The sequence below is a fragment of the Stegodyphus dumicola genome, chromosome 6 (assembly GCF_044657685.1).
Source record: "Stegodyphus dumicola isolate Sdum_Otavi_A_Nest chromosome 6, ASM4465768v1".
NCBI classification, from domain to species: domain Eukaryota; kingdom Metazoa; phylum Arthropoda; class Arachnida; order Araneae; family Eresidae; genus Stegodyphus; species Stegodyphus dumicola.
The window spans coordinates 26,555,548-26,582,443 of NC_140773.1; the positions used below are offsets into that span (position 1 = coordinate 26,555,548).

At 32.9% G+C, this 26,896-nt stretch overlaps 1 protein-coding gene across 1 annotated transcript in view; it reads left to right on the forward strand.

Moving 5' to 3' along the window:
- Nucleotides 1-23,638, forward strand: part of LOC118193534 (iroquois-class homeodomain protein irx-2-like) — a 102,697-nt gene extending 79,059 nt beyond the window's left edge. The window contains exons 5-6 of the mRNA XM_035364635.2: nucleotides 7,067-7,930; nucleotides 23,124-23,638. Coding sequence (XP_035220526.1) covers nucleotides 7,067-7,930; nucleotides 23,124-23,149 — 890 coding nt within the window. The 3' untranslated portion in view covers nucleotides 23,150-23,638. The remainder of the gene's footprint in view (nucleotides 1-7,066; nucleotides 7,931-23,123) is intronic.
- Nucleotides 23,639-26,896: the final 3,258 nt, after the last annotated feature.

Consider the following 26,896-nt stretch of genomic DNA (forward strand, 5'->3'; position numbering starts at 1 on the left):
CATGCTTAGAAGGCGGGAGAAATACCCCAGATATGAATTACAGATTTGCTTATCATACTATTCCATTCTTTTCTCTCTGTCCTTTTGTGTTTATGACGTTTGTAGATGGAAGTATTTTAGAAACTATTTATTGTATGATAGTTTTAAAATAATATGTGCATTAGAAATTATACTATCCTCAGAGTAGAAAATTAGTTCAATTTAAATTTACATTAAACAAGTCTAATTTATTTTCATGTCCAGTTAAAACTTTCTAACTACATATTTCTTACTATCAGTAATTACTATAAAGGTTGGGGCTACTCATTTATCCACCCGGTGCAATCTGTGCGATTTCTAAATTCTTCCGTCCAGTGATTCACTGAAATGTAAACATTTTGCTACTCCTTAATACCACTGCCCGGTGCGGCCGCACTGGTTGCACACGCGCAAACCTTGATTAACACCAAAATAATGTTGAAAATGTAATATGAAATATTAATAATATGGTAATTATAAACTTCTCTTATGTATTCATCCATGTATCAAATTTCATCTCTTATAACACTTGAAGCCCGATTGAGAAATTGCCACAAAAAGCAAATCAATAATCACACCAAACGCCTTAGACGATCATTATGCAAACAAATGCATAAAGCAAATTAATATTAGTCATTATGTCACAACAAAGGTAAGATAGTTAGCAAAATGTTTAAATAAGATCAAAATAAAATCTATTAAGAACTAATAGCAAAGATAGACAGCAAGGAATACATTGTATATACCGGCATAAGAAACTCGCGTCTCGGCGCCACCAGACTGCTGTTCTTAAAGCAGTCATTATGTAGTTACTACATGCATCTTCATGCAACAGCAACTGTAAAGAAACGACCGAAAATGAGCTATGGTCGTTAAAAAAATGAAAACAACGACATTAATAACTTCATTACTTCACCTGGCAGTTGACATCTCAATTCCAAAGAAGCATCCCGCCTTTTATGTATCGCAGTTCCCTTTTAAGTTTTAATTTGTAACCACAACGAGTGTTTAAAACATCCTCACAGGTACTTAAAACGGGCCGTAATGTTTTTTACTAGTACCGAGTTAACGACCAGTCATCACACACATTGAAGGGTAATAAACCTAAAACATACCCTCCGAGAAGTGCACGACTAATAGCGCATTATAGAATTATGACTGACATACACGTTACATCCCCTGTTCCCCTCATAGAGATATCTCTCTTCTTTTTTATAATGTATATCTTGGACTATAGCAGTTGCCCAACACCTGTCATGTCATATGCTAAAGACATCCTAAAGTTTTACAGCCAGCTAATAATTGAGACATCTAGCTGCGTGTAATTGCTAGCTTTGGCCTAGCCCCTGTTGACCGACCGGAGAGGTGGACAGCTCAATTGAACACCGCTCGAAATTTACGAGCACCGATAAGTAAGTGCTATATATTCCAGGAGCAGAGCAACCTCAGGGCCCAACGTGCCAAGAAGAAAGGGGAGGAGACCTCAACACAACGCACACAAATCATACTCCTGGCAAATTGGTCCCGTCCGTCAACAATAATTACGCGCAGTTATACTTAGTTCGAAAGAAAAAAAAAAAAAAAGAAATCGCTGCCAAAAAATAACCAAAGAAAAACCTTCGCTGAACTTTCTCTCGTCGGTGGGGATGCATTGTTTTAAGATTTCGGAGATATTTATAGGGAAGACTCACGCGAAAACTAGACAGGAAAATTTCCAGTAATATTTCTTGGGGTGTTAATGAGTTTCGTTCAGTACTTAATTTCGAAACTGTCCTCCCTTCGGACCTTATATATTCTGGACATAGCATGCATTAAATTAGCCTCTTCGGAATTAAGGCAGAGAAAATATGTTATACGCTTGGAGGTGGAATGGATTTCGCACAGGAATGTCTTAATTTCACACTGCACGTAGCTGAAAAGTTAAAAGACTTCAAGTGGCCATCTGCAGAATTCTGGAAAGCCGAACCAGCAATGGTATAAGTTCTCTCAGAAAGTTCATAAATCAAATCGGTATAGTCTTGATGCAAAGCAACATAATCTCTTTGTTTTAAAATGGATTACTTAGGGATCTGAAATTTTTAGATATCTAGCACACTCGTTATTATTTTTAAGCCAACCGCTTTTTATTTGTACTTGCTGCCCAGCCATCATTGCCGGCATTTATAATACGGGAGTAAAACTATAAAAGAAGTCATTCTTTCTCTTTCATCATACCTGTAAGTTTACTTCTGATAGATACTACGCGTAATTTCATCGTTGATGAATAAAAGAAACCTTTTTCAAACGTTAACAAATCAGACTGGTATTTTGGCCATCGTCAGACCACCTGAAAAATGCTTAATGCATACCCTTACTGTTAAGTTTCCTCTGATTAATTTTCAAACAAATTCGCTTAAAAATTGATCATGTATTTCCCAAATTAAAATAAATAACCCTATTTTGTGCATCTGAGGGCTAAGCATATATATTCCGGTTTTAAATTTAATATTTAAGCGTCATTGATGAAACATAAGATTTGTAGGTTTTTCAAGGGACAAAATTTAAGGTGTCAAAGATGGTTTGGTTTGTTTTATTTAATTAATGGCAAAGCACGCTAGGGCTATCTGCCTAAGGAGAGGGATGCCTTCGAGGAGGACTTTCTAAGGGAAACTGGCTCGTATACACGTTACGCATCAGGAAAACCACGAAAATGCCCATGCAGCCAGCCAGTTCGTGGGATTCGAACCTCGGACCGAACTACCAGTGTTCAGCGACTTTACCGCTCGGCCGCTGGTGGACCTAGGTGACAAAGATGTAAGGAATCACAACATTCTCCCGAATAAGCTTTTGAAGTGAAAGTGGTTAACATGTCTAGTCAATAAATGGAAGATTTGTGGTTCAAATCTTGGCGAAGGCCCAGTTAATTTTTCATGTGTTTTGCTCCTATAAATTTAACAGGTCTTCAAAGTGGCCGTCCAAACTAAAAATATGCCTGGACTTCATCTGGATTTATTCAACTGTGTCTCGTGCTTCTCCTCAGATATCCTTTAAGGAGGCATAGTGAAATTACTGTATTCTGCCTTACATGTTCACCTGGTCTAAGAGATCATGTCCAGCTAATAAGTGAAAGATCCGTGGCTCGAATCCGGGCAAAGACGCAATTGATTTTTCTCGTTTCCTGCTCCGAAAAACCTAATGGTTTCCACAAAAGTCTTAGCTAATCTAATATTTGCCTAAACATTCTTAAAATATGTCCATTAGTATCATAGTATCAGTAGATAATATAATAATATATGCAAAATAATGAAAAATAATACGCTACTGTATCTACGGGATCTATTATTAGGGGGAAAAGTGCAAAGCATTAAGGAATATAAAACAGAAAAATTCAATTATATTTTGCATGTGTTTCTTATCCTTTCTTAGCTTTATTTTGAAACGAATGCTTTAGTATAATTATACATATATGTAATGAAAAATAGGTAATGTCTTTAAAATTCATACCGTATTCAATTGAGAATAAACATATGCAAAAACCAAGAAACCAAAAACATATTGCGAAACTTCAAGAAAAAGGGAGCAAAACATATAAAAATCAAAAATGAAATAAGAAATTTACATCTCTCCCTGCATCGTCATCAAAGGACATCTGCATCGTCCAATGAAGGAAGTAAATAAATCGGCCTGTGTCTGAACCAACTAAGATGCAAATTACTTTAATTGTTGAGTTTGTCTTCGTTGGTTCGGAAAGAAATAAAAGGCATACATTTGCATACAAGGGCAAAGCATGCAAACCATCTAATCACAATACCTCTAAACGTAAGTACAGATTACCCTGTTTTTAAAAATAAACATAAATGCTTATTTTGATTTGAAATAAAAATTATTGTCAACTTACTTTACAAAATGCAGATTAGAAGCTGAAATGAGAACACCGACTAAAACTTTATAGAATCTCTAAAGTTATTTAACCACGAATACCGTGTTTGCCTGCATACTCGCTTATTTTTCCTCCTCGCTAATTTTCCCTTTATATTTTTTCAGCATATGATTTAGAAACTTAAGTTGCCATAAATCAGGGGAAAAAAAACCTAAAATACTAAACTCAGTGGAGCAAACAGCCCTAATTGGCCAAGGCTTGCAGTGCCCCGAGATCTGCTTTCTTGACCGTTGGCTCAGGGTTGCGTAAGCACATGCCCTTAACAAGTGGTCAGCTTGTCGCAGGATCCCCCAGTGTTTAGACCCCAAGCAAATTGGTACTCATTTTATAGATACAAGGGATGGAAATTCAGGAATGAAAGGCTGAGTCGACTTTGCCCAGCCCGGGTTTCGAACCCCGGACCTGTGATGCTGCTGCGCAATGCTATAGCCACTATAAACCAGAAGATTCATGGCAAATCAGAAGATTTCTGACAACAATGTAAAATGTATGCACAAATAGGAGAGTATTTGCATACTATTGAAATCGGTTTATCATTTAAGCCGTCTCTACGGTAATTCTTCTTTCTCGAATGATAAGTATTTGAATACGCTTCGAAAGTATTTTTCATTCGGCTATTTATTTGAAGGCAACCTCTTTCAGTCATCATACAGTTTCAGTCACTTCATACTTTGTGTTAAGAGTTTAATCAACTCTAAAATAACTTAACTTTGCTTTATTTTCCCTAAGGTGGGAGAGTGGAAAGCAGCAAGAGAAAAAAAGCAAGTTTAAAATTGACAAAACAAATAATAAAATTTGAACACAGTCACAAAATCACAGCTCAGATGCAATCCCAAAACTTTTCGTTATAGAAACAGCCGAAAATGTGTTTAATAATGATGCAGTTAATGTTAACTAATATTTTACAAGCTTTGCTTATTTCTGTTCATTGTCTTGGGCTGTTCGACTGGAATTAATATCTTATTTATGTCTTAATTTCGGCAAGCAATAATGATGGTTTCAGAGATAAAGCTCTAGCAGGGAAAAAAATACAAATGCCAATAATAAAAGATGCATGTACGATAAAGAAAGGGGATGGAGAGATCTCTGCATGGTAAAAGAAAAAAAAAGGGGGGTAAGAATGAAATCTAAAAGCATAAGGGGGGGAAGCCAAAGAAGCGGGAATCTCAAAGATACTCTTGGGGTGTTGGAGGGGCACGCAACCGCATGTTCCGAAATGCTGTTCGCGGCCGTGGTGTCTTATTATGTCGTAAATCTAACTGGCATGTGATTCTGTCATCTCGAAATTGAGACATTAGCACTCAACAATGGCATGAAAAGCGCATTTTGCTGAGTATATGTTTTACGTAACGACTATAATGTGTTACTTAGTTCTCTTCTTTCTTTTGTCCTTTATTTCTCAGGGAGGCGCCATTTTTGAGCATTCTTCGACCAATCTTTACTACCATTTCCTCTAGCTGACTTCCTCTTTTTTTAGTTCTTTGTGCATATTAATATCCGAATTATGGAACTGTAATGTCACTTTCCTGTGGATGATATTTACCTCTTCGTAATGGGAAAGGAACATGCAATGAATGGGATATGTAGATAAGGTTAGGTGGGTCTTTATTCAGCAATGAATTCGTCTTTATCTCATTAAAGAGCTTTTACCATTTAGTTTTATGCCGAATACATAAGGAGTAAAATTAAATGGTTACAAGCTAAAAAACAGAAATTCGCAAAACTAATAATTATGTAGGTACCATCGATAATGATTCATGGAAATATCTTGAATTATTTTTATGATGTGCTGAATTATTTAACAAGACAATGATTTATCTATCCAAAAAAAAAATTATTGTATGAAATTACTAAATATTTCAGTCGCTTAAATCATTTTGCAATAGACATTTTCTTTCCTTTATTAGTCCAAAGGGATTTGAATCCCGAAGGACTATTAGTTTCGTTTTGGCATTTTGCGTCGGACTCATAAATGTCGGTTCACTTTTCAAACTGTTGCCACAAAATGTTAGAGTCCTGCATTATATTTGAAGAAATTAAATAATGAAAAATCTGCATAAATGTATGTATATTTCTCGTATTGTGATAAAACAACGGTACATAGAGTCATCGAATTTTGAATAACGTAATCCTCCAACGAATATGAGCATGTGGAAGACCAAATTTGAAATTTGAAATTTGTTTTATGATCGATTTCCTATTTTTTAAAACTTTGACGAATTTTTGATTAACAAACTCAAGGATTTCAAAGCGAGCAATGGCAACGTTGTGCAGAAAAAACATTTTTATCTCCAGCGCGTGAGTCTCTGTATCGGAAATTCTAAAGATATGCTCGTTTTAAAACTATTTTGCGATATTGCTGTTGCACCGGATCTTATGGTTTAAGTGCGAGGAACATGATATTTAATAAAGAAAGGTAACACACAAAATGTTAAAAAACGGCCCTTTGGACGTAATTTAAAATCTGAAACATTTCAGATTTTTTTTTAAATTTTATTTATATATTATCATTGATTTTAATTTGCATTAAAATTAAAATTGAGGTGAAAAATTATTGCATAATTATTTGTTGGAAAACTTACTTATCTAGGAACTCAGTATTCTTCCATTTAAGAGATTATTGGAATAGTCAACGCTAGAATGTTTATTCACTTGGCTTTAAAAGGAAGGTTAAGTTTAAATGGATCATTTTCCTGTGCATAAGGAAGAGAATAAATATGAGAACGAAAAGATATATAAGAATAAATAATTATTTCTAAACAAATTATTACCCATACATTTCAAAGTTCTAAAATATCAGCGAGGAATATAGAGTCTTGCATCAATACGTCGGATAACATTCAGATGACATTGCTTTCATTTATATTCTAAAACTGTGTCATCATTTTTCATTGGCAAAGTGAAGGTCCTTTTCCATCCTTGACTATTATAGTGTTGTCAAAGATCATAATTCTAAAATTTCAATGAATATTATTACATATAAGCAAAATTTAAGCTTTGTTACCATAAAAAGGAAAAAGGAAAAAACTACATTTCTCATTTTTTTAATTTCTTTACACATTTTACTCAAAATATGCCCTTTTTGCAAAATTATTTCCCAATTTTAAAGTGTATTTTTAAAATTTTTAGAAACACGTGAAGAGCCAACAAGGAGTGAAAACAAAGGCAGTAATTCTGACGAAGAAACAACACACCAGCGTGAATCTTCTCCTTTCAAGAGTGTCTCGGAATCTTGCAGAGATGAATCTACGCCAAAGACTATCGAAAACTCTCCTGTCAAATTAAGAGTGACTGATATTTCTGATAGTAATAAGTGTGATGAAGGAATTGTAGCTGAGAAGCCAAAAATCTGGTCATTGGCACAAACAGCCACTTCAGAGAGTCCACCTACTTCAAGGAAGCATGGTTTGGAACAGCAACAAGAAGATTTCAATAAAAGGCTGAGGAGAATGGTTTATCATGAATCCTTTCATTCTCCAGACGTGTCTCATCAGTCTCCTTACCATAGAACCATACCTAGATTACACCAGGACAGCTCAGCAGATTCATCGTTGTCATCTCCGCCGCTCTGGAGAGCAAGTGATCTGCACGGCCTCAATCATAGTGATAAGTTTGGACGCGTTACACCGCTGGATTCAAACGATCTGGTCTCGGTATCTCCTTCTTCAACTGGTTCACCTGCAATGGTATCCTCTAACTTAGATGCACCTAGCACTTTATCTCCCAGCCTCAGTTACAATCGCTTATTGGGCTGTAGGCTGCTATCTTGCAGTGACAGTGCACCTGGAAGTATGAGGCATAATCCTGTTGATCATAGTCATTATTATACCACTCAAGCTAATTCGATGCCACCCACCCTGGACTTAAGGACTTTACATTCTGCTTTCCTCAGAACGTCCCCATTTGCATATCCGGTTGGTTTTACAGCTACTTCGCCTTCAGTTCATCATAATCCCTCGACGACAACAGCCTGCAAACCTAAAACAAATGATGGTAAGTCTGAAATTTATAATTCTTACAAGATGTAATAACAAATGCACCATAAATATGAAATATTTGAATGCCATCTGAATGGTCTATTCCAGTGGTCTTCAAACTGTGTTCCACATCCGAGGGTTCCACTAGTCAAAATAAAAATTCAAAAAGAATATATAAAGCACTCACACTAGTTAACCAATGTTTATTAACTAAAAAATATAAAATCATTTAGTTATAGATTTAGTTTTAAAACTTAACATGTGATTGTCATATGTCAAAAAGAATGGCGTGCGATGCTCTGTAAAACTAAACAGTTTGCTAATGGAAAATGAACTGAATTTAGGCGACAGTGTTAAAAATTGCACAATGGAGCCTATTTTCAGTTGAAGAAAACTATTTTATTTACCATAATTTTATTGAAAGAAAGCGTCACTCAGTAGCAATTTTTTTTTCATTACTAGCTCTTTCCCCATGTGTAACTTGTTAATAAGAGTGTAACTTTTTTTTTAGGAAGTCCTCCACGAAGGCATCCCTCCGTTCCTTGTAGGGCCTTAGAGCGGACACGTAAATAATAATAATTGCTAGCTCTTAATGAGCCTTTTCTAAAAAACAGTTAAAAAACACTCAACTTTAGATTGGCGTAGATTTTGACTAAAATTCTGTCGATTCCGAGAGAGATCTGACATACTCTTCTTTAAAAATGGGATAAGTTTTTTTTTTTTTTTTTTTTTTTTTTTTTTTTTTAAAGAAGAGGGACCTATGCATCATCACACCCGAAGTTGAAAGTTTTATTGCGAATGTAAAGAATATATAAATGGCCTCTATAACTTTTATTTTTAGTTCCCTTCTGTCTAATATAAAAAGTATTACCAGCAATGAAAAGTCATCGGTCTTCAAATTTGGATAGAAATCCTCAAATCTGAAGTATTTAAACAAAATATTACGCTTTTTTCCAAGATTTAATCTATTCCCCGAAGTTATGTAATTAAAACGCAGTTGGCTCGCGCAGGTGTAGTCTCATGTCACAGATTTCATCACATACAGTCGTTAATGGTAAAATAGAAAATTATTTTTGCCGTGATTAGAATTAACTTAATGCATTAATTCATTGATTAGCTGAAAGCAATAATAACATGGGTATAATTTCTCTAATATCAAAAAATGATACCCTGTCATAGCTACATCACAATGCATGCAAGGATTGTGTAGGTAGAGAAAATTATTTCAGCCCACATAAATTTCTTTTATTTTCTTCACAGCTGAAGAAAATATAGTAAGAAAAGTAATCGTCACGGCTTAATTACCATCAAGAATTTGAAGTCAAGGGTTTGTCAAACAACATAATTTGATCATCATTATATTGTTTTCATTGTCTTAATCGTTCATTCACACTTGTGAGTCTACAGACAAAAAATGATGACAAAAAATTGTGCTTTGCAATATACTTCCGAGCTAGTTTCAGCTTAACAGCAGAAAGAGTTCTGCTTTTTCTTTTTCTCACTGAAAATTGTATCGAATGCAATAAACAACTGACTGTTCGTGAGAAAATATATAAAAATTTTGTTAAATTATTAAAAAAAAAAAAAAAAAAGAAGCTTCCTTTTAGAAATTCTGAAAAACTGTTTCTTCTGAATCTCTAACTACACCAAAGAATTTTTCATGTTCGTCCCCCTCCCTGTAAACATTTATTTAAATGTTGCATCAATACTGGATTAACGTTACTGTGATGACTCAAAACCTATTATGATGTGAACTCAACATGAAGTTTCCAAGAGCATTCTTTACCTTCATGTTTTTACTAGCAGCATCTCGGAATTTCAGATTAAAAATATAACTTTTAGCTATTGCTTATTTTTTCATGGAGGAAATAAATAAATAAATAAAATGGCTGACTCAACTTACATTAAGACTTTGCATATTTTAAAATATCACACTGCTAAGATGTATTTTAAATCATTTTTTTTTATATGTTGTGATTTAAAAAAAAAAAAAAAAGGAATTTCTTCATGTGGAAAGTGTATCTTTAGTTTCATATTCTATTCATTTCCCGTACTCATATTGTGGAAAACATGGTTTTAACTAAGAATTTAGTATTCCGTTCTAATCTATTAATTAGTAAAACCATAGCTAGCAAAAGCCCAAGTAAATGCGTACGAGAATTTTGTATTTTTACAAATATGTCCACATTACGATAGATTTCAGCAATTCACGGTAACATTGTTTCGGTTACAATGGAAGCTATTTAAATCTAACTACAGTTGCTTGGTAACAATTACTGTAGTCTTTCAGACTCATAAATAATAAACGAAAGTTTTTGTTTATTATTTATGAGTTTTTGTTAATGTTTCATTATCAGGAATCTCTTTCTGTTGTTTATTGAAATCTGAAATTTTGTAATTTGTGGCAACTATGAAGTCTTTCTCATGTAAGCTGAGATTATTTAACTATAATCTTCAATCTAAGAAAATTTAACTGTAATCTTTTCTTTTGAATTCAGCTTAAAATTAAATGAGTAACACTGTAGAGACATTAGGTATTTTTTTGAAAGCAAGAGAGATGAAAAATTAGCAACGGCTTCGCCTGGAATCGAGCCGCGGACCTCTCAGACGCACTGAGCGTGCAGACCACTACACCACGAAGGCTTGCTAAGAAGGCGGGAGAAATACCTTATAACACTACTCCAGAGGCTGCTACTTTGGTAGACGGTTGCACGGATTTTTGGCGATTTACGTTGGCGCAATTGTTGGCGCGATTTCTACAAACGTCAGCCATCTTGAAAAACGCTGTTTTTACGCATAGTAAAGTATTCGAAACTTAAAAAAAAATAAATATCGTTAGAAATAATGGATTATTTTTTTTTTGTTGAAAATGTCGTTTTTTAAGATGGCAGGCAAGTGTAAGTAAATACATTTACTATGAGTATAAAATACTAAAGTAATGTTATTGTTAATTTCATATAGCAAAGAAGAGAATAAAAACACCGCTATAAAAACATTGTGCCAATGTTTAATTAGATTAAAATATTACTGAAATTGAATATCGAAATAAAAAACATCATCCAACATTTAAAAGAATTAGAATATTATTAAATTTAAATACTTTAAAATACGTTATAAATATATATATATATATTATATAGAATAAATACATTTACTACGAGTATAAAATACTAAAGAAAGGTTAAATTATTACTTTCATATAGCATAGAAATAGAATAAAAATACCACTATAAAAACATTGCGCCAACGTTTAATTGGATTAAAATATTACGTAAATTGAATATCGAATTAAAAACCATCATACCAACGTTTAAAAGAATTAAAATATTACTTAAATTAAATACTTTAAAATAAGTAAATAAGAACGCTTCGTACACTAGAGCTAAAATGACAGCAATTAGTTTATTGTTAGTAAAAAAGGAGGAATGTCTAATAACTTCTTACCGTTACAGCGCTTATTTCTTCCAACATGACCACAATATCATATACGGCCGTCTCAGAATCGGCTCTTCTAACGGTCTTTATCTGTGATCTACATTTTCGCACTTCATTGAAGAAACAATTAGCGACGTTTCCTTCAAAAATTTAAAATAAATTTCCTCTGACCCTTGTAAGAATTTTAAATAAATCTTTGATTAGGAAAGCCAGGCTGGCGAAAATAAGGTCTCAAAGGACAATTTTTTGATTCCGAAACCAAAAATTCTTGGTACTTATCAAAAACAACATTCATCTTTGAAGGAGACATTTTTGAAGGAATTCGAAGATATGAATTAAATTTTAAAATGGCGCGGTAATGCACAAATTTTCAGCAACCTATCAGGGAGCTGATTACAGCTCATTAATGCACAAATATTCTAAAACCAATCAGAGAGCTGATTACATCACGCCTAGAATTAAAATTATTTAAATAATCATACATAATAAAATCATTTTAAAAAAGAAATGCAAAATTAAATTGTATTTTAATATTTAACAGCCATAAATAATGTTTAAAACATTAGATTAAATTTATAGATATTAAAACCAATTACTTTTAAAGTAAGGTGACGTCACTGATTACATCATCCACAGCATAAAATTTCATAAAATATGATAAAGAATAAAATTTTTATTTCAAATAAAAATGCAAAATTAAATTGATTTTTAATATTTAGAAGCCATAAATAATATTTAAAACACGGAATTTATGCATAATAACACGCATTATTTTTTAAATAAAATGTCAACAAAGTATCGGTTACCATAAATAACTTATCCAGCAATGGGTTTACCATAAGTCGTATTACTCGCCAAAAGAAAAATTGCCAAAAACTCGCCAAAATCCGTGCAACCGTCTACCAAAGTAGCACCCTGCAAAGAACAACTGTTCAGTCATTTGAACCATTCTTAGTAATGACAAGATGAGTAATTTGAATTAATATATCATAGAACAGTGTGAATAGATGCCTCTTTTAAATTAAAACCAAACTATTATTACGATTCATCTTAACCATAATTAATAACCACAGTTTGCTATTAATAATTTTAGGTAGCAAATCTTTATGAGCGTTCATTATGATTATTGATATTAGACTTAATAGAACAAGATATATTAGAATTAATAGTAACAAGAGATTTACTTCTAATCCAGAAAAATGTTTCGAAATTACTATAATATTCCACCGAAATTAAACTAACTGAAAACCTTGCTAACCGATTTTCTGAGTTTACCATTTTACATATAGATGTGATGTTGTAGTATATGAGGAAGATGACACCAATTCACTTTTTAGTCATGGCCGAGAAACACTGCTGCGTAAATCTGAGCGGCGAGAAAATCACAACTGGCTTGATGGTTAAAACATCATTTTTATTTTCAACAGGGGCAATTATTCGGAAGTACATTTTAGCTTAAACATTAGGGGTGCTAAACGTGCTACACAACTCCTATATACACAGTTTATATTTTAGATAATAGATAAAGAACTTAACGAAGAGACGTGACATTTTTGGCGCAACAAGCAGCTAAACAGTGATGCGTAATAATTGCAGTAGTATAAGCTCGGAAAGTCTTTGTTTTAATCCTGAGCAGCGATTGGGCAAAAGATTTCGCTCTGCAGTTGCTGCAGGGAAAGCGTGATGTAACATGGGGAAATATGGAGCCTTGAAAAGGGATGTATACAATTAAAATTAAGAATTTAAAGGACAATTCCGATTAAGTTTAATTTGGTAAATAAACTTCCATCATATTTTCATATCTTATATATATAAACATTTTGAAAAAGTTTTAGTTAAATTCGTATCGTTAAGCTTTTCCCCTGACTAATTTTCATGAAAAGTATATAAATAGTTTGGAGATAAATATAGTCTTGCTGCTCTATAATCTTGCTGACTTTCATTTCTTTCTCATTTTCAGTTTAGATCAGTTTTCATCCTTGTTTAAATTCTGGGCAATATTGATCTTTTTAACTTAATACTTGTAAAGTTGTAATTTAGTAGTTTAAACTTAATTTTTTCTCAACGTAAATCATATTTACTTTTAAATTTAGCTATTAATGTATTAGCTTGCAGTTAGAATCTTTTAATTCTGTTCGCTGCGCTTTATTTTAATATATCAAATGTTATACCAAGAATAGATTTGACCAGATCTTGATCAGGCCCATAAGACAAGTGCCTAAAACCTTATATGTTACATGCCTCCAAATCATCGTGTAACTCTTTATAATTCTGTTTTTACTTCTTAAAAACAAAGAAAGTAAACTTTGGGAAGTGCTGAAAATTTTCTGTACCTATATGTATTCTAGTCTTGAAATGAGTGTTCTGGTTTTCACTTCACTGAACTGAATAAGAATTTTTTATCAACGGTAGAGACAATTTAATAAAAAAAAAAAAAAAATCACCTCAGCTTGAAGAAAATATGCGAAAACGTTTGGCCGATATGGAAGTAAAATATGTGGTATATTTGTATATATTGATCCTATTAAATTTATTCTAGTCCTTGCCTGAAAATATTTTCAAAGGCTTTTGTGCATGCATAAGATAAGCCAGCTTATCTCTGAGCTAATAGATCAACTGCACTTGTTCTGGTATGTCGTGCACTTTTGGGTAATTGAGATGGTTGTTCAAGGAAACAAATACAACATGCCTATGCAACGGAAACAAAATAGAGATGCACTGCCCGATAAAATAATAATAGGGAGCATAATTTATCATTCGACAGACATCGAATTATGCAATTATTTTTCGGAAGCTCCGAAGGGAGATTATACTGAGCATCGTAGACCAACCTATAAGGAAAATTACTACGATTCATTATTTCCGCTATTGATGGTAAGCGAAGATTGTGGATTTCCCTAGCTTCTTGCCCAGAGTGTGTGGTACGCTGTTCCTCACACATGGTTGCTTGGAATCACTATATGAACGTGGATACCACTACCATTGAACATGAAGACAACTGTCGCTAAAGGCAAAATGCTTGACAATAGGCAAATCCCGTCACAGCAATACATTATGTTCAAGAAAGTGTCATAATTGGTTAAAGGATATGGAGATGTTAGTGCTGATTGCTTGCGTAACGAATGGAGTCATTCAACAGGGACTTTTGAGAATTTCAGGCGCCAGTGCATTCGTGTTTAACGGTCAGCATTTGAGTAAGTTTGACTGAAATGCAACGTAAACGAGACTTCAAAAGCTATTACTCGCTTCGGTTAATCTTTCAATAATGACAAAATACGTATTTTGACGTTTCTACTGTCTTTAACAGCAATAACAATTGTCGCACTCTTAGCTAATTTTTTAAGCATAGCTGTAAAATATAGCTGCTAGTTTACGTTTTAGTTAATCTGAGGTTATTTCATCAGGAAAAGTGTAAGATCGTTAATTACAGACATTTCTTTTCGATAGCAGTTACCAATAGCAAAATTGATGATTGTACAGGACTTTCTACTGTTTTTCTTCGTTTTAAAGTAAAGTTAGGATTTCTTTCAAGTTCCCCCCTCGAATTTATTTATTATTTTTATTATTTGAAAGACAAATAGTAGTTAGGATTTCTTAAATATTCATCTGGAAAGATACTAGATGTCCTATATTTTGCTGTAATGAATTGCCTGATTATGTAGCGCATTACAAAAAAAAAAAAAAAAAAAAAAAAAATATTAGAGAGCAAGATTAGGAAATATTTAGGAGAAATATACCTTTTAACAAAATGTTTTGCAGAATGTTAATGAAGTGTTCGAAGTATTGCTTTTCAAAATTTTATTAATTGCGAAGTAATTAAATTCTAACATATTCTAGTATTAAAAACACTGAAATGCAAATTTTCCATAAGATTTCTTATCTGCTTCAACAATACTGAGTGCACGAAGAAAATCGTAAAATCTTTTACAAAGAAAATCAGTTTAGTTTTTATGAATGAAATAAGTAACTTTGTACAGACATTAGGTACTTTTTGGAAGCAGGAGAATTGAAAAAATAGCAAACGCCTTCGCCAGGAATCGAACCGCGGACCTCTGGAATACCGGCCCAGTGTGCAGAACTACTACACCACGAAAGCACGCTAGGAAGGCGGGAGAAATACCTTATATACTCCCCCTTTTAAAGGGCCACTGGGATTTTTGGGGGACCCAATCGCCAAATCCTGGGTGTGGAGTGTCATCATCCACAAACCTTTTAGTTCGGGAACCACTGTAAAGATATTAGATATTTTTTGTAAGCAGGAGGCTTGAAAAATTTGCAAACTCCTTCGCCGGGAATCGAACCACGGACCTCTGGAATACGCGCCCAGCGTGCAGTACTACTACAACACGAAGGCACGCTGGGAAGGGGGAGAAATACCTTATAACATTTATATGTTATTTTATTACACGCTGAAATAATATTTCAGAATTCAAACCAATAGATTTCCGAAAGCAATTCAGATTTTCTTGCGTCGTTTACTTCATCACAAAAATAAATTTGCATAATCAAATTTAAAAATTGAATGAAGCATCGCACGATGAAAAGATGGGAAATTTTTCTCGGTCAAGGTACCTCTTATCCACGCGTATATTTAAATCTTTGTGTATTTTTTTTAACTTTTTCTTTCCTTTGAGAATGTTCCACACGTGCTAATGGACATTTTCTCCATTAAAAACAAGGATATGTAGCGATAGAAAGAAGCGGGAAAGAATGAAAAGAGGAAAACATTATGCTAACTTGCTATGTAACAAATTTTCTACAAATAGTTCCTTATTAATTATTTATTTAGACCTATGTTCAAGAATCTGCAAAATAATAAAAACGTTACTCTTATTATTTAAAAATAACCATGTTATTTTTTTTTTCTCTTGCGACCTACAATTCACAGCTTTCGTTTCCAGTTGGACAATGCATTTGAAAACATACTTTTGTTCATTAGCACATCCGTCGAAGCTCTAAAGAATCCGAAAACGGAAAAAAATAAATAAAGGGTGAGAACTAAAGCTCAGTGAGTGCTTAAATGGGGTGGGAATAATGAAAGAGGGGAGAAGATCTGCACACCTGGAACTGCGATTGTTCATTGATCATGTTCGGGTTACGAAAGAGTCTAATTATTTTTAAAAGAAAGGTTTCACACTTGGTAAGTTATTAGTTTTATTTATCTTTTAAAAGAAAAACCCGTCACTTTTTTAAACAGCAACGGGGTATGTTGGAGGGAATTAAAAAAAAAAAAATATATAAAAAAGGTAGTCGATTTCGAAGAAACAGCTGCGGAGAAACACTGCTATGCTACAGGAATGGCACGCGTCTGGTTTATTCGCATTTAAACTTTAGAAGAGTATAAAGGTAGAAAAAATAAAATACAGTTCAGAAGTGATGTTTAGGTGTTCATTTTTTATCATCTTGATGTGGATTTAATGTAACCGATGTTCTTTTGCGAACTAACTACCTCCACTATAATTGCGTCAAATCATGCAACTCGGTTTGAAATTATAGATTATAATACAATGAATACGTGTGTGGTAAATAAAATAAACGAAGCTGGTATCACTGCAATATAATTGTTCTGGAGTTTAAGTGCCTGTGAGTATTTACTTTAAATTATTAATATGTGCTCTTTTGAATTTTGATTGGAAAAAAAGAACGTACTTCTATTTTAAAAAAAAAATATGAACGTAGTTAAATACATAGCAGCATTTTACGTTAATTAATTTAATTAAATTATAAATTAACATAACGATTTAATAGTAGGAGTATCAGTGCTATGAAGAAAGTTTAATTGTCAAAATTTTGCTAATCAGAATTACAAAATACCTATCAATTTTGCAATTTTGTCGGCAAGTTTTGTGAAACTTATTTTGCAGATATCAGAGTGAGATTCCATTTGAAGTTAAATATAGCACTTAAAGCGAATTTGCTTGCTTCTAATTTTAATATACATTATAATTTTCAGACTCAGTTATATTAATTACTATTATTTACTCGGCATTTGATACTAATTCATTATACTAATTTTAACTGCTATACTTACAACAATCACTTAATCATTTCTGTTGTATATTTACGTATGTAAATGTTGCTTAAAAAATTACGTTGTAAGGTATTTTCTCTCTCCTTTTTGCATGCTTTCGTGGAACGTTAGCGCACTCGGCGCCTATTCGAGAGGTTTAAATTCCAGTCCCTGAGTGGTCATTGCCCATTTTTCATGTCACGTGCTTCAAAGAAACCTTATGTCTCTACAACATTTACCAAAGATACCAAAAGAACAATAAACTTCTAGGAAATATTTTTTAACAAAATTTCGTAACAGCTAACACTGTAATTATACAGTTCATCTCTATAATTAAGTAACATAAATGTAATTATACAGTTCATCTCTATAATTAAGTAACATAATTGTAATTATACAGTTCATCTCTATAATTAAGTAACATAATTGTAATTATACAGTTCATCTCTATAATTAAGTAACATAATTGTAATTATACAGTTCATCTCTATAATTAAGTAACATAATTGTAATTATACAGTTCATCTCTATAATTAAGTAACATAATTGTAATTATAATTTCAATAATAAGTAATATAATTGTAATTGCAGCAATGTTTTATAAAATTGTTTCTTTTTATAAAGTGTAAACAAGTAATTCTATACTTCCTTGTAAAGACATTCTTTCTGTGTTTCTTCTTAGAATGAAATTTTAATCCCTTATCTTTTTTAATCTCTTATCGTATTATTATTAATATAAGAATTCATTCTATTTTAATCCAATATTAATTTTTAAAAATTGCGTTCCTATGCATAATTTAAAAATTTTAATAATAAGCATTTCGTTGATAAGAGCAGAAATGGCAACGTTCTTGAAAATTTATAATATTCACTTATTTTACTTTTTGCAATGTAAATTTGGCATATTACAATCATCAAGTGATTATTTAGAAAATGAATAACTAAAAAGGTTTAATTATTTTTAAATGAAAGAAAACTATTTACAATAATTTCGTAGTTTTTATTTATTATTTATTTATTTTTAACGTGTTTAGTTCTAGCTTTATTTATTGTTTTAAATATGTCAAGATGGCGAAACATTTCACGTTTCTGTTGCGTCTCTAAAGATCAGCTAGGAATTATAAATCAAAATATACGAAAAGAGTGATTACACTTCAAAATTTGAATAACAAATAAATGGAAGTTTGTTACCTGAAGCAGTCACGTAACTTGACAAAACAGATGTTTAATTCGACCTGAGATCTTACAGTTGTTAACTCGGGCGCTGACCTTGTTTTCAATGAGCTTTTTATACGTTGTCTGGGGAAAGCCCAGCAAGTTTCCTTAATTCAATGCATTTTTCTTTTTCAGTTATACATCCCCCCCCCCAGGGATGGGACATTCGAATCCTTCAATATTCGAAAACCAGAAATCTTCTGGTTTTTCTCATTCGGATCTTTTTAATATAAAAATCCGTTAAAAATTTTAAAAAAAAATCTACATTCTTGTCCTTTTAGCTCTTGAAAATCTTCTCCCTTCGATATTTGCTTTGAATTCAAACACATTTTACAAAAATTTAAAGATCTGGATTTTTACCTAAACACACTTTTTATCAAATTATGATAAGAATTTCAAACATTAGATTTAAGATTATCTATTATGCACTTCATTTACTAAACAGGGCTAACCAGCGGCCGAACGGTAAAGACGCTGAACACTGGTAGTTCGGTCCGAGGTTCGAATCCCGCGAACGGGCTGGCTGCATGGGCGTTTTCGTGGTTTTCCCCATGTGTAACGTGTATACGTGCCAGTTTCCCTTAGAAAGTCCTCCACGAAGGCCTCCCTCCCTTTAGGCAGATAGCCTTCGTGTGCTTTGCCATAATTCAATAATCTTAATCCATTTACTAAATTTTAATTGTATTTATAAAGTACAAGTGCATTTTTATAAATTATTTAATCAAATTAATTTTTTATTACACACAGATTTCAAATTTAGCAATTTTTTTAGCTCATAGTTATCGTTGTTATATGAAAGATTCAAAAGGTACAAAAATCTTTCAAATTCTTCTCATCTCTAATTTTCCTTACTTTCTCTAAACTTTTGAGGATTTTAATAACCTCTTTCTTCTGTTACATAGTATCTGCCTTTGAATAATTACTGAATAAAGTTACAAATTAATAAAGAGTTACAATTAAAAATGATATATATATGCAAGATGTAAAACATGTAACTCAAAATTACTAATTTTATTTTAGCATTAGTCCTTTTAACTCCTGATTTTAATTTGACTACTTCTTGGAATCTAAACTGCGCTGCTTGAAAACTCATCCACAATTATGTCATCGGCAATACAGTAAGCTTTTGTCCAATCGCAGTCCACAATTTAAATAAAGAATTCAACTCTATAAATACCGTATATATATATCATTAATACGAATACGCACTTGAATACGCACTTGCTTTTGCTACTCCCCTACTAGCACGTGTCTCCTTGTTTCGCTTTGTCATCTGTTGCCTCGAAATTTGACAAGTTGTAGAGAGAATTGTGATTTGCTTGTTGCACCCATAGTAATATGTGAAAAGAATATATGTGTCCTAAAAATTATTCATCAAGAAATAAAATTATGTGGTGAGTCTACAATAACTTTTCATCTCCAAATTCCATCCATCTATTACACATCGTATCTGTATGCATCTAGAACCATCTCGGTCATGACTAAAATATAATTGGTATCTTCTCTCCCACACTTCCTAAAATATTGCTCTCTTCAAATCCTCAAGTCATCATGTACAGTACATCTACTCAGAGCCAGAGACTTTATATGGTTCTAAGCTATTTGAAATATGGGGACCTTTTATAAGTCTGTTATACTACATTTTAACTTATGGGGGCCCCCAAGAAAGTGGGTCCCTAAGCTATAGCTTGTGTAGCTTATACCTAAATCCAGCCCTGCATCTACATCTAATATATATGAATATATCATATACATATATATATATATATATATATATATATATATATATATATAATTAAAGAAAAGAGAACAAACTTTAAGAGACCTATGAGGTCAAAACTTTGCGCATTAAGCTGCAAAATTTAGAAAAACGTTAAAAGAAAATTCCTAGTTCGTACGCTAAAAAGTTGCTTAGATACTGTGGTTCCGTGAAAAGATTAACATAAGTAAAATAAAGTGCAATGAAATGTGTAAAAAAAGATTAAATAAACAATATAAACACTCGAATATTTACAAATAAAATTCAATACTAATTGTAAGCAATATGCTGATCAAAGTAAGGCATATTTTAAACATTAGAATTAAAGTGACAAAAGCAAAAATACAGAAACAAAGAAGCGGTAAATGGTAGATTAGCCCAATCCGAATGTCATTAAGGGTCTTCAGGGGAAATAATTTTAATGATTTTCGAATCCAGCTAACTCCATATCGCGTTTCGCCGAAACAGAATATATGAATTAATAATCATGATTTTGCTTATTAAACTACGAAATTAATTCATTAGAAATGTAGCTCTTATGTAATTAATTCATTAGAAATGTAGCTCTTATGTAACTTTGCAAATAGTGGATAAACTTCATAAAGCCTTGTGTAAATTTTCTATTATATTGCATCAGCTATTGATTTTTAAGATTTAAAATAACTGTATTTACCTTCGATAATTTTTTAAGGACGAATAAATGTGCATTCCTGAGTTAGTTCTCGAATAAAAATGTTTATAAATAGTTTATGAAATATTAATATGGGGTTAAAATATATTTGCATTCTGTTTTCTGTAATACAGAATTTATAATAGAATACAATTTCTGCAATACAAAAATTTATCCGAGCCACATATTTTTGCATGGTCTAGTTTTTAATAAGCTTTGTTATAAATCATGATTATTCTATCTTTGATAACTCTGCGTGTTTATGTACACCGGGGGAAAAAGGGGGGGCAGTTCTATATCTCCCATTCTACAAGGCCGATTGACAATATTCAAATTGCATTTTTCATGTCTCGAAAGAGCGACTAAGGATATGTATTAGATTTTCATATAGTATTGTTCTAATATAGGTATTTTGACACAAAATCGGTCTTTTTCTAAAACGGCGTGCATCTTTTTTTTTTTTTTAGTCCAAAGGGATTTCAGTCCCGAAGGACTATTGCTTTCGTTTTGGCATTTTGCTTCGGACTCATAAACGTCGGTTCACTTTTCAAACTGTTGCCACAAAATGTTAGAGTCCTGCATTATATTTGAAGAAATTAAATAATGAAAAATCTGCATAAATGATTGTCTATTTCTCGCATTGTGATAAAACAATGGTACATAGAGCCATCGAATTTTGAATGACGAAATCCTACTGCGAATATGGGCATCTGAAATCCCAAATTTGGAATTTGTTTTATTATAGATTTTATATTTTGTAAAACTTTAACGAATTTTTGATTTACAAACTCAATGCTTTAAAAGCGAGAAATGGCAACGTTATATAGAAAAAAAATACTTTTATCTCCAGCTCGCGAGACTGTGTATATCGGAAATTCTAAAGATATGCTTAATTTAACATTATTTTGCGATATTGCTCTTGAACTGAATTTTATGGTGTAAGTGCAAAGAACATGATATTTAATAAATAAAGGTAACACTCAAAACGTTAAAAAAACGCCCCTTTGGACGTAATTTAAAATCTGAAAAGTTTCAGATTTTTTTTTTTTTTTTTCTTCTTTTTGTTTGTTTATTTTGATTCTGCGACTCAAATTATGCCAAACTGCCAAGTTTTGTAAAATTCGCACGAGTAGTTTTTAAAAACATTAGCTGCTCAATGTTAATTGAATTTGATATATATTTATTAATATTTCTTTTTTTTTATTAAACTTACTTGATTCCTTCTTCCAGAACGGTTCATTAAAATAAAAATTCGCCCACTTTTTATGATTTTATTTTAAAAATTGTATTTTTAAATAATTTTTATAAATTTTTCGAAAAACATTTGAGTTATAACATATAAAAGTTTTGCCATCTTCTTTTACGAACTTTGGAGATGAAAAGATAAGATGGATACTTTGGAGATGATTTTTTCTTTGGAAATGAAAAGTTATTGTAGACTCACTACATAATTTTATTTCTTGATGAATAATTTTTAGGACACATATACTCTTTTTACATATTACTATGGGTGCAGCAAGCAAATCACAATTCTCTACACAACTTGTCAAATTTCGCGGCAACAGATGACAAAGCGAAACAAGGAGACACGTGCTAGCAGGGGAGTAGCAAAAGCGCATGCGTATTCAGCAGCTGTGGTATTTATAGAGTTGAATTCTTTATTTAAATTGTGGACAAAAGCTTACTGCATTGCCGATGACATAATGCGGATTAGTTTTCAAGCAGCAAATTAGAGTTTTGCCATCTTCTCAAGTTTTGCCATCTTCTTAAAATAGATGTATTTTTAAGCATACTTGCAGAAAATTTGTGTTTTTATTCAAAATTTCCTACGATATACGTGAATTTACATTTTTGCGAGTTTTGAAATTTCGCGTATTTATTATAAGCGATAATAACGAAAATGTGGTTTACGGACTTAAAAGTTATTTGAAGTGTGAGCGACGACTTTCGCTCGTGGGCAATGAAAGAAAGGAAAGGAAAATAGAACTGCCCTCCTTTTTTTGTGCAGTGTACCTGAATTTTCAAAAATGTGTTATTTTAATTGATGATTGTTTCGTCTTACTTTATTGTTGAATATTTACATATTTTTCTCCATACTAATTTTTAATATTGTCTTACAGGTAGCCAAAGCAGAAGCAGCAGTTAACGGACTGCAATAGCTGAACACTGATATAATGCCTCCTCTCTCATTTTGAACAGTTCCAAAATGAATACATAAAAATGAGATTTTACATTCCTTTGAAAGTGTCTTACTACAGCGAAAGAAATGCCCGTCTGAAGCGCGTTGAAAGCTTTGAGCACCGTTGTCATTCATATCAAATGTTTATTGCAAAACTGAGGAAAAGATATGTTCAAAAAAATTCATTGTAATTTATTATAATCGTCGTTCGGGCGTATAATATAGGGCACAGTTATCTCAGATTCAAAACTCATAAATCATTGTGTTTCCTTTCAAAGGATAACTGTCACATTAAAGGAGGTTTGAAATCTTTTTCATCATAAATAGGCCTAGTATAATTTATGTAAAAATGTATGCACGAAAATTTTGCTCTCAGTGTTTCCATGTACTCTATTGTAAATAAAATATTTTTTGTTATACATGATTATTGAAAAATAATAAAAAATTATGAACTCATTTACGTTTCTTTTTGTAATTGTTCTTACATTATTGAAAAATTATTGATGACTGAACAACTTCAAACAAGAACTCCCGTTTCACTTCCTCACTTGCCCTTCGCTAATGAAATTTTAAATATTTTTTTTTTTTTTAGGTTATAATCTTATCTTTCTTCTCTCCTTTATCTATATGCATATATACATTATACACATATTATTATATTTACTTTAATATATATATATATGTAATAATAAAATTCCATAGTCAAGAATACACTTAAAATTCTAACTGTATGTTCTTTGCATTTTTAATAGCGACGTTCTCTTATTTGAAAGTACGTGGAATTAAATCCACAGCCCCGTAGTCAAGTTGTTTTTCCCGCCTTTTCTACACGTACAGTTTTAGAATCTTCTTTAAATATTTAAAACGAACTGGATTGGCTGACGTCATTTCTTTGAAGCTCCGCCTTTCCAGAGGCTATAAAAGGACTCGCAAAAGAATATTGGGGGCTTTTCTTAAATGTCACGATGCAGTAAACTTCATACAAAAAGTTATTAGTAATTCTTTTTATTTACTCCGAATATCTGATTTTGTAACTGCTATTTCTCCTGAATAGTAATTAATGGATCTTGTTTTTTAAACTTATCATCTGATAATTTAAGTTACGACTACATTTATGATTCTTCACCAATCTTTTATTCTGGACAAAAGCTGGTACATCACATATATATATATATATAATGTTTTCTTTTTTCCCTCCTTTATCTGCATGCATATATATATATATAATTTTATCTTTCTTCCCTCCTTTATCTACACCCGCGAAGGGACTGGCTGCATGGACGTTTTCGTGGTTTTCCCCATGTGTGTATACGAGCCAGTTTCCCTTAGAAAGTCCTCCACGAAGGCATCCCTTCCCTTAGGCAGATAGCCCTCGAGGCTTTGCCGTAATTAAATAACCTAACCTAACCTAACCTTTATCAACATGCATATATATACATATATATATAATTTACTTACTAAAGAAATATTGATTACATTATATCCTAATATAATGAAGTAACCCAGAAGTAAAAAATTTAATTCCGAAAAATTTTTTAAAGGTACTTGAATTTAAATCACGAAAAAAATATTCAAACTTTGAAAAGAAATTTTATAAACCAAGCAGTTATCGTCCTTGATTGGAAATTAGTTAACTTGTCAAGGGGAACAAACAAACCTACGTTTAATGAACAATAATTAATAAATGCGAAGGTGTTTCGTCTTTTACTCAAGTAAGAATGATGATGCCAAACTGGCAAATTTAGTAAAGGCCAAAATTGTAGTTTTGTTAAATTACAACTTAATGCATTCGTTGGGAATAGCCAACAGGCATCGGTCTTTTAAAAGAAAAGGTTCCAATTTTCACCCCTGAGGATGCCTCTGCGGATCTTCCACCATTCTTCCCACCCTGAGGGTCGATGTAGAGTAGAGAATTCCACGGAGCTACTGGCTAGGATCTGTACCTAGGCAGTCTTGTCCACGGGGGTATAAAATTTATGAACCTGGTGGCTCTGGAGGCCCAGGAAAAATCAATTATTGGCTGGCCATGGGCCTGGCGAGTCCTAGAGCAGAGTGGCTCTAGTAGCCCGAGGAAGCGTCCCGGGTACGCTGGGTAATCTCCCTATGCAACAGGCAGCCCGAGCGACTGGCAGGTAGCATCTAGACGACCAGCGTCGCCGTATGACGATTGGTGCCAGTGTTCTCCAAAGTGAGGGGAAGGGGGCTGAATCCCCGAAACTGTTCTAAGGGTGCATTGGCCCTGTAGTGCCGGCACCTGGCGAGGCGAAACATGTAATAATAAAACTAGTTCCACCATTCCTCTCCTACTCCATAACCTCTCAAGACGACTTCCGACTCACCAGTATTTTAAGTGCCTCCATGCCGCCCACACACTGTATATCCATATATAATAACTATAAGCTCCAAGACTTCCTCGAGATTCAAAATCAGGCTCAACAATATGGCAGCTAGCAGTGCTATCCACTATATCAGTCAGGGCGATTGCTTTGGTACTTACTTCCACTTGATTTTTCTTAGGTTAACTTCACTTGCCCTTTTTTTAAACACAGGTCACAGATGTCCGAGAAACTATATGAGGCTGTCCATACTGACGTCGCTGCAATATGGGAGGCAACGTTTGGATGAGACATCAGGAATGCATAACTAGTGAGAGCAACCAGTTGCGCAATATTATCTTTAAAAGAAAATAATAAATAAATGTAAAGACTGTTCTGTAAGATACTAAAAAAGAATTTGAAATAGAATTTATGCTTTATTTTATATATTTTTATCATTTCTGTTTAAATCGGGAGATCTTTCCGTCGAACCTTGTAAATGTATGCATAGATAAATATACTTGAAATTCGGAAGAAAAATTATTAAAAGGAATTCCATTTCTAGCAAAGAAAATATATTCATTCATGAGAATCGCAACTGAAACATTTAAAGCAGATAAAGACGTCAAACCTAATTCCTATCGCTGCATCTCATATTCAGAATATCTTCAAAAAATAAACAGATACAAATTCCTGCCGTCGCAATGACACAAAACTGGACACTTCCAATTCAATCTAACGACAGCCCCTTGAGCTATAACCTCCGCTGAGAGCCGATTGACCTCGAACATGCTACGAGACCTCGGAATCTGAAATGTCGCCCCAGGCTTGCGTAATGTAAGCCCCACCTTCGTAGACGCCCTCTTCAAATGTTCGCGCTCATATCTGCTAAACAGAGCTCGCGTGACTCTGTTGTTCCATAGGTATACACGACCGCAGTAACATTTATTATTATTTTTGGTACTTCCTTAGATGATTTTCTGCCTCATTTTTTCCTCTTTCAATCCACCTCCTACGTTGTAAGTTGAAAAGCGCAAATTACATGGCTATTAAACCTGCATTTGCATTCGGTGCGAAATAGTGTAGTAACCAATTTTCGGGTACCGCACATGTTACGTGCAGCGTGGACGAAAATTGCTCACGTATGAAACATGAATTATACACACTTCATGGGCAGATAAAGAGGTTTTTTTCGCAGTTTAACAATGGACAGTTAGCTTTTACTAGATGCCGCTCTGTGCACCAGCAAATTGCCAAATCATCTCCATCGAATTAACATTTGTGACGGAATTCTTTTATATGCATGTATTCAATTGTAGCAATAACGAAAGGGAATGCAATCTCATAATCGTGCGCATCCGCTTTGTTCAAAATTTAGGATAAAAATTGCCCCATACAT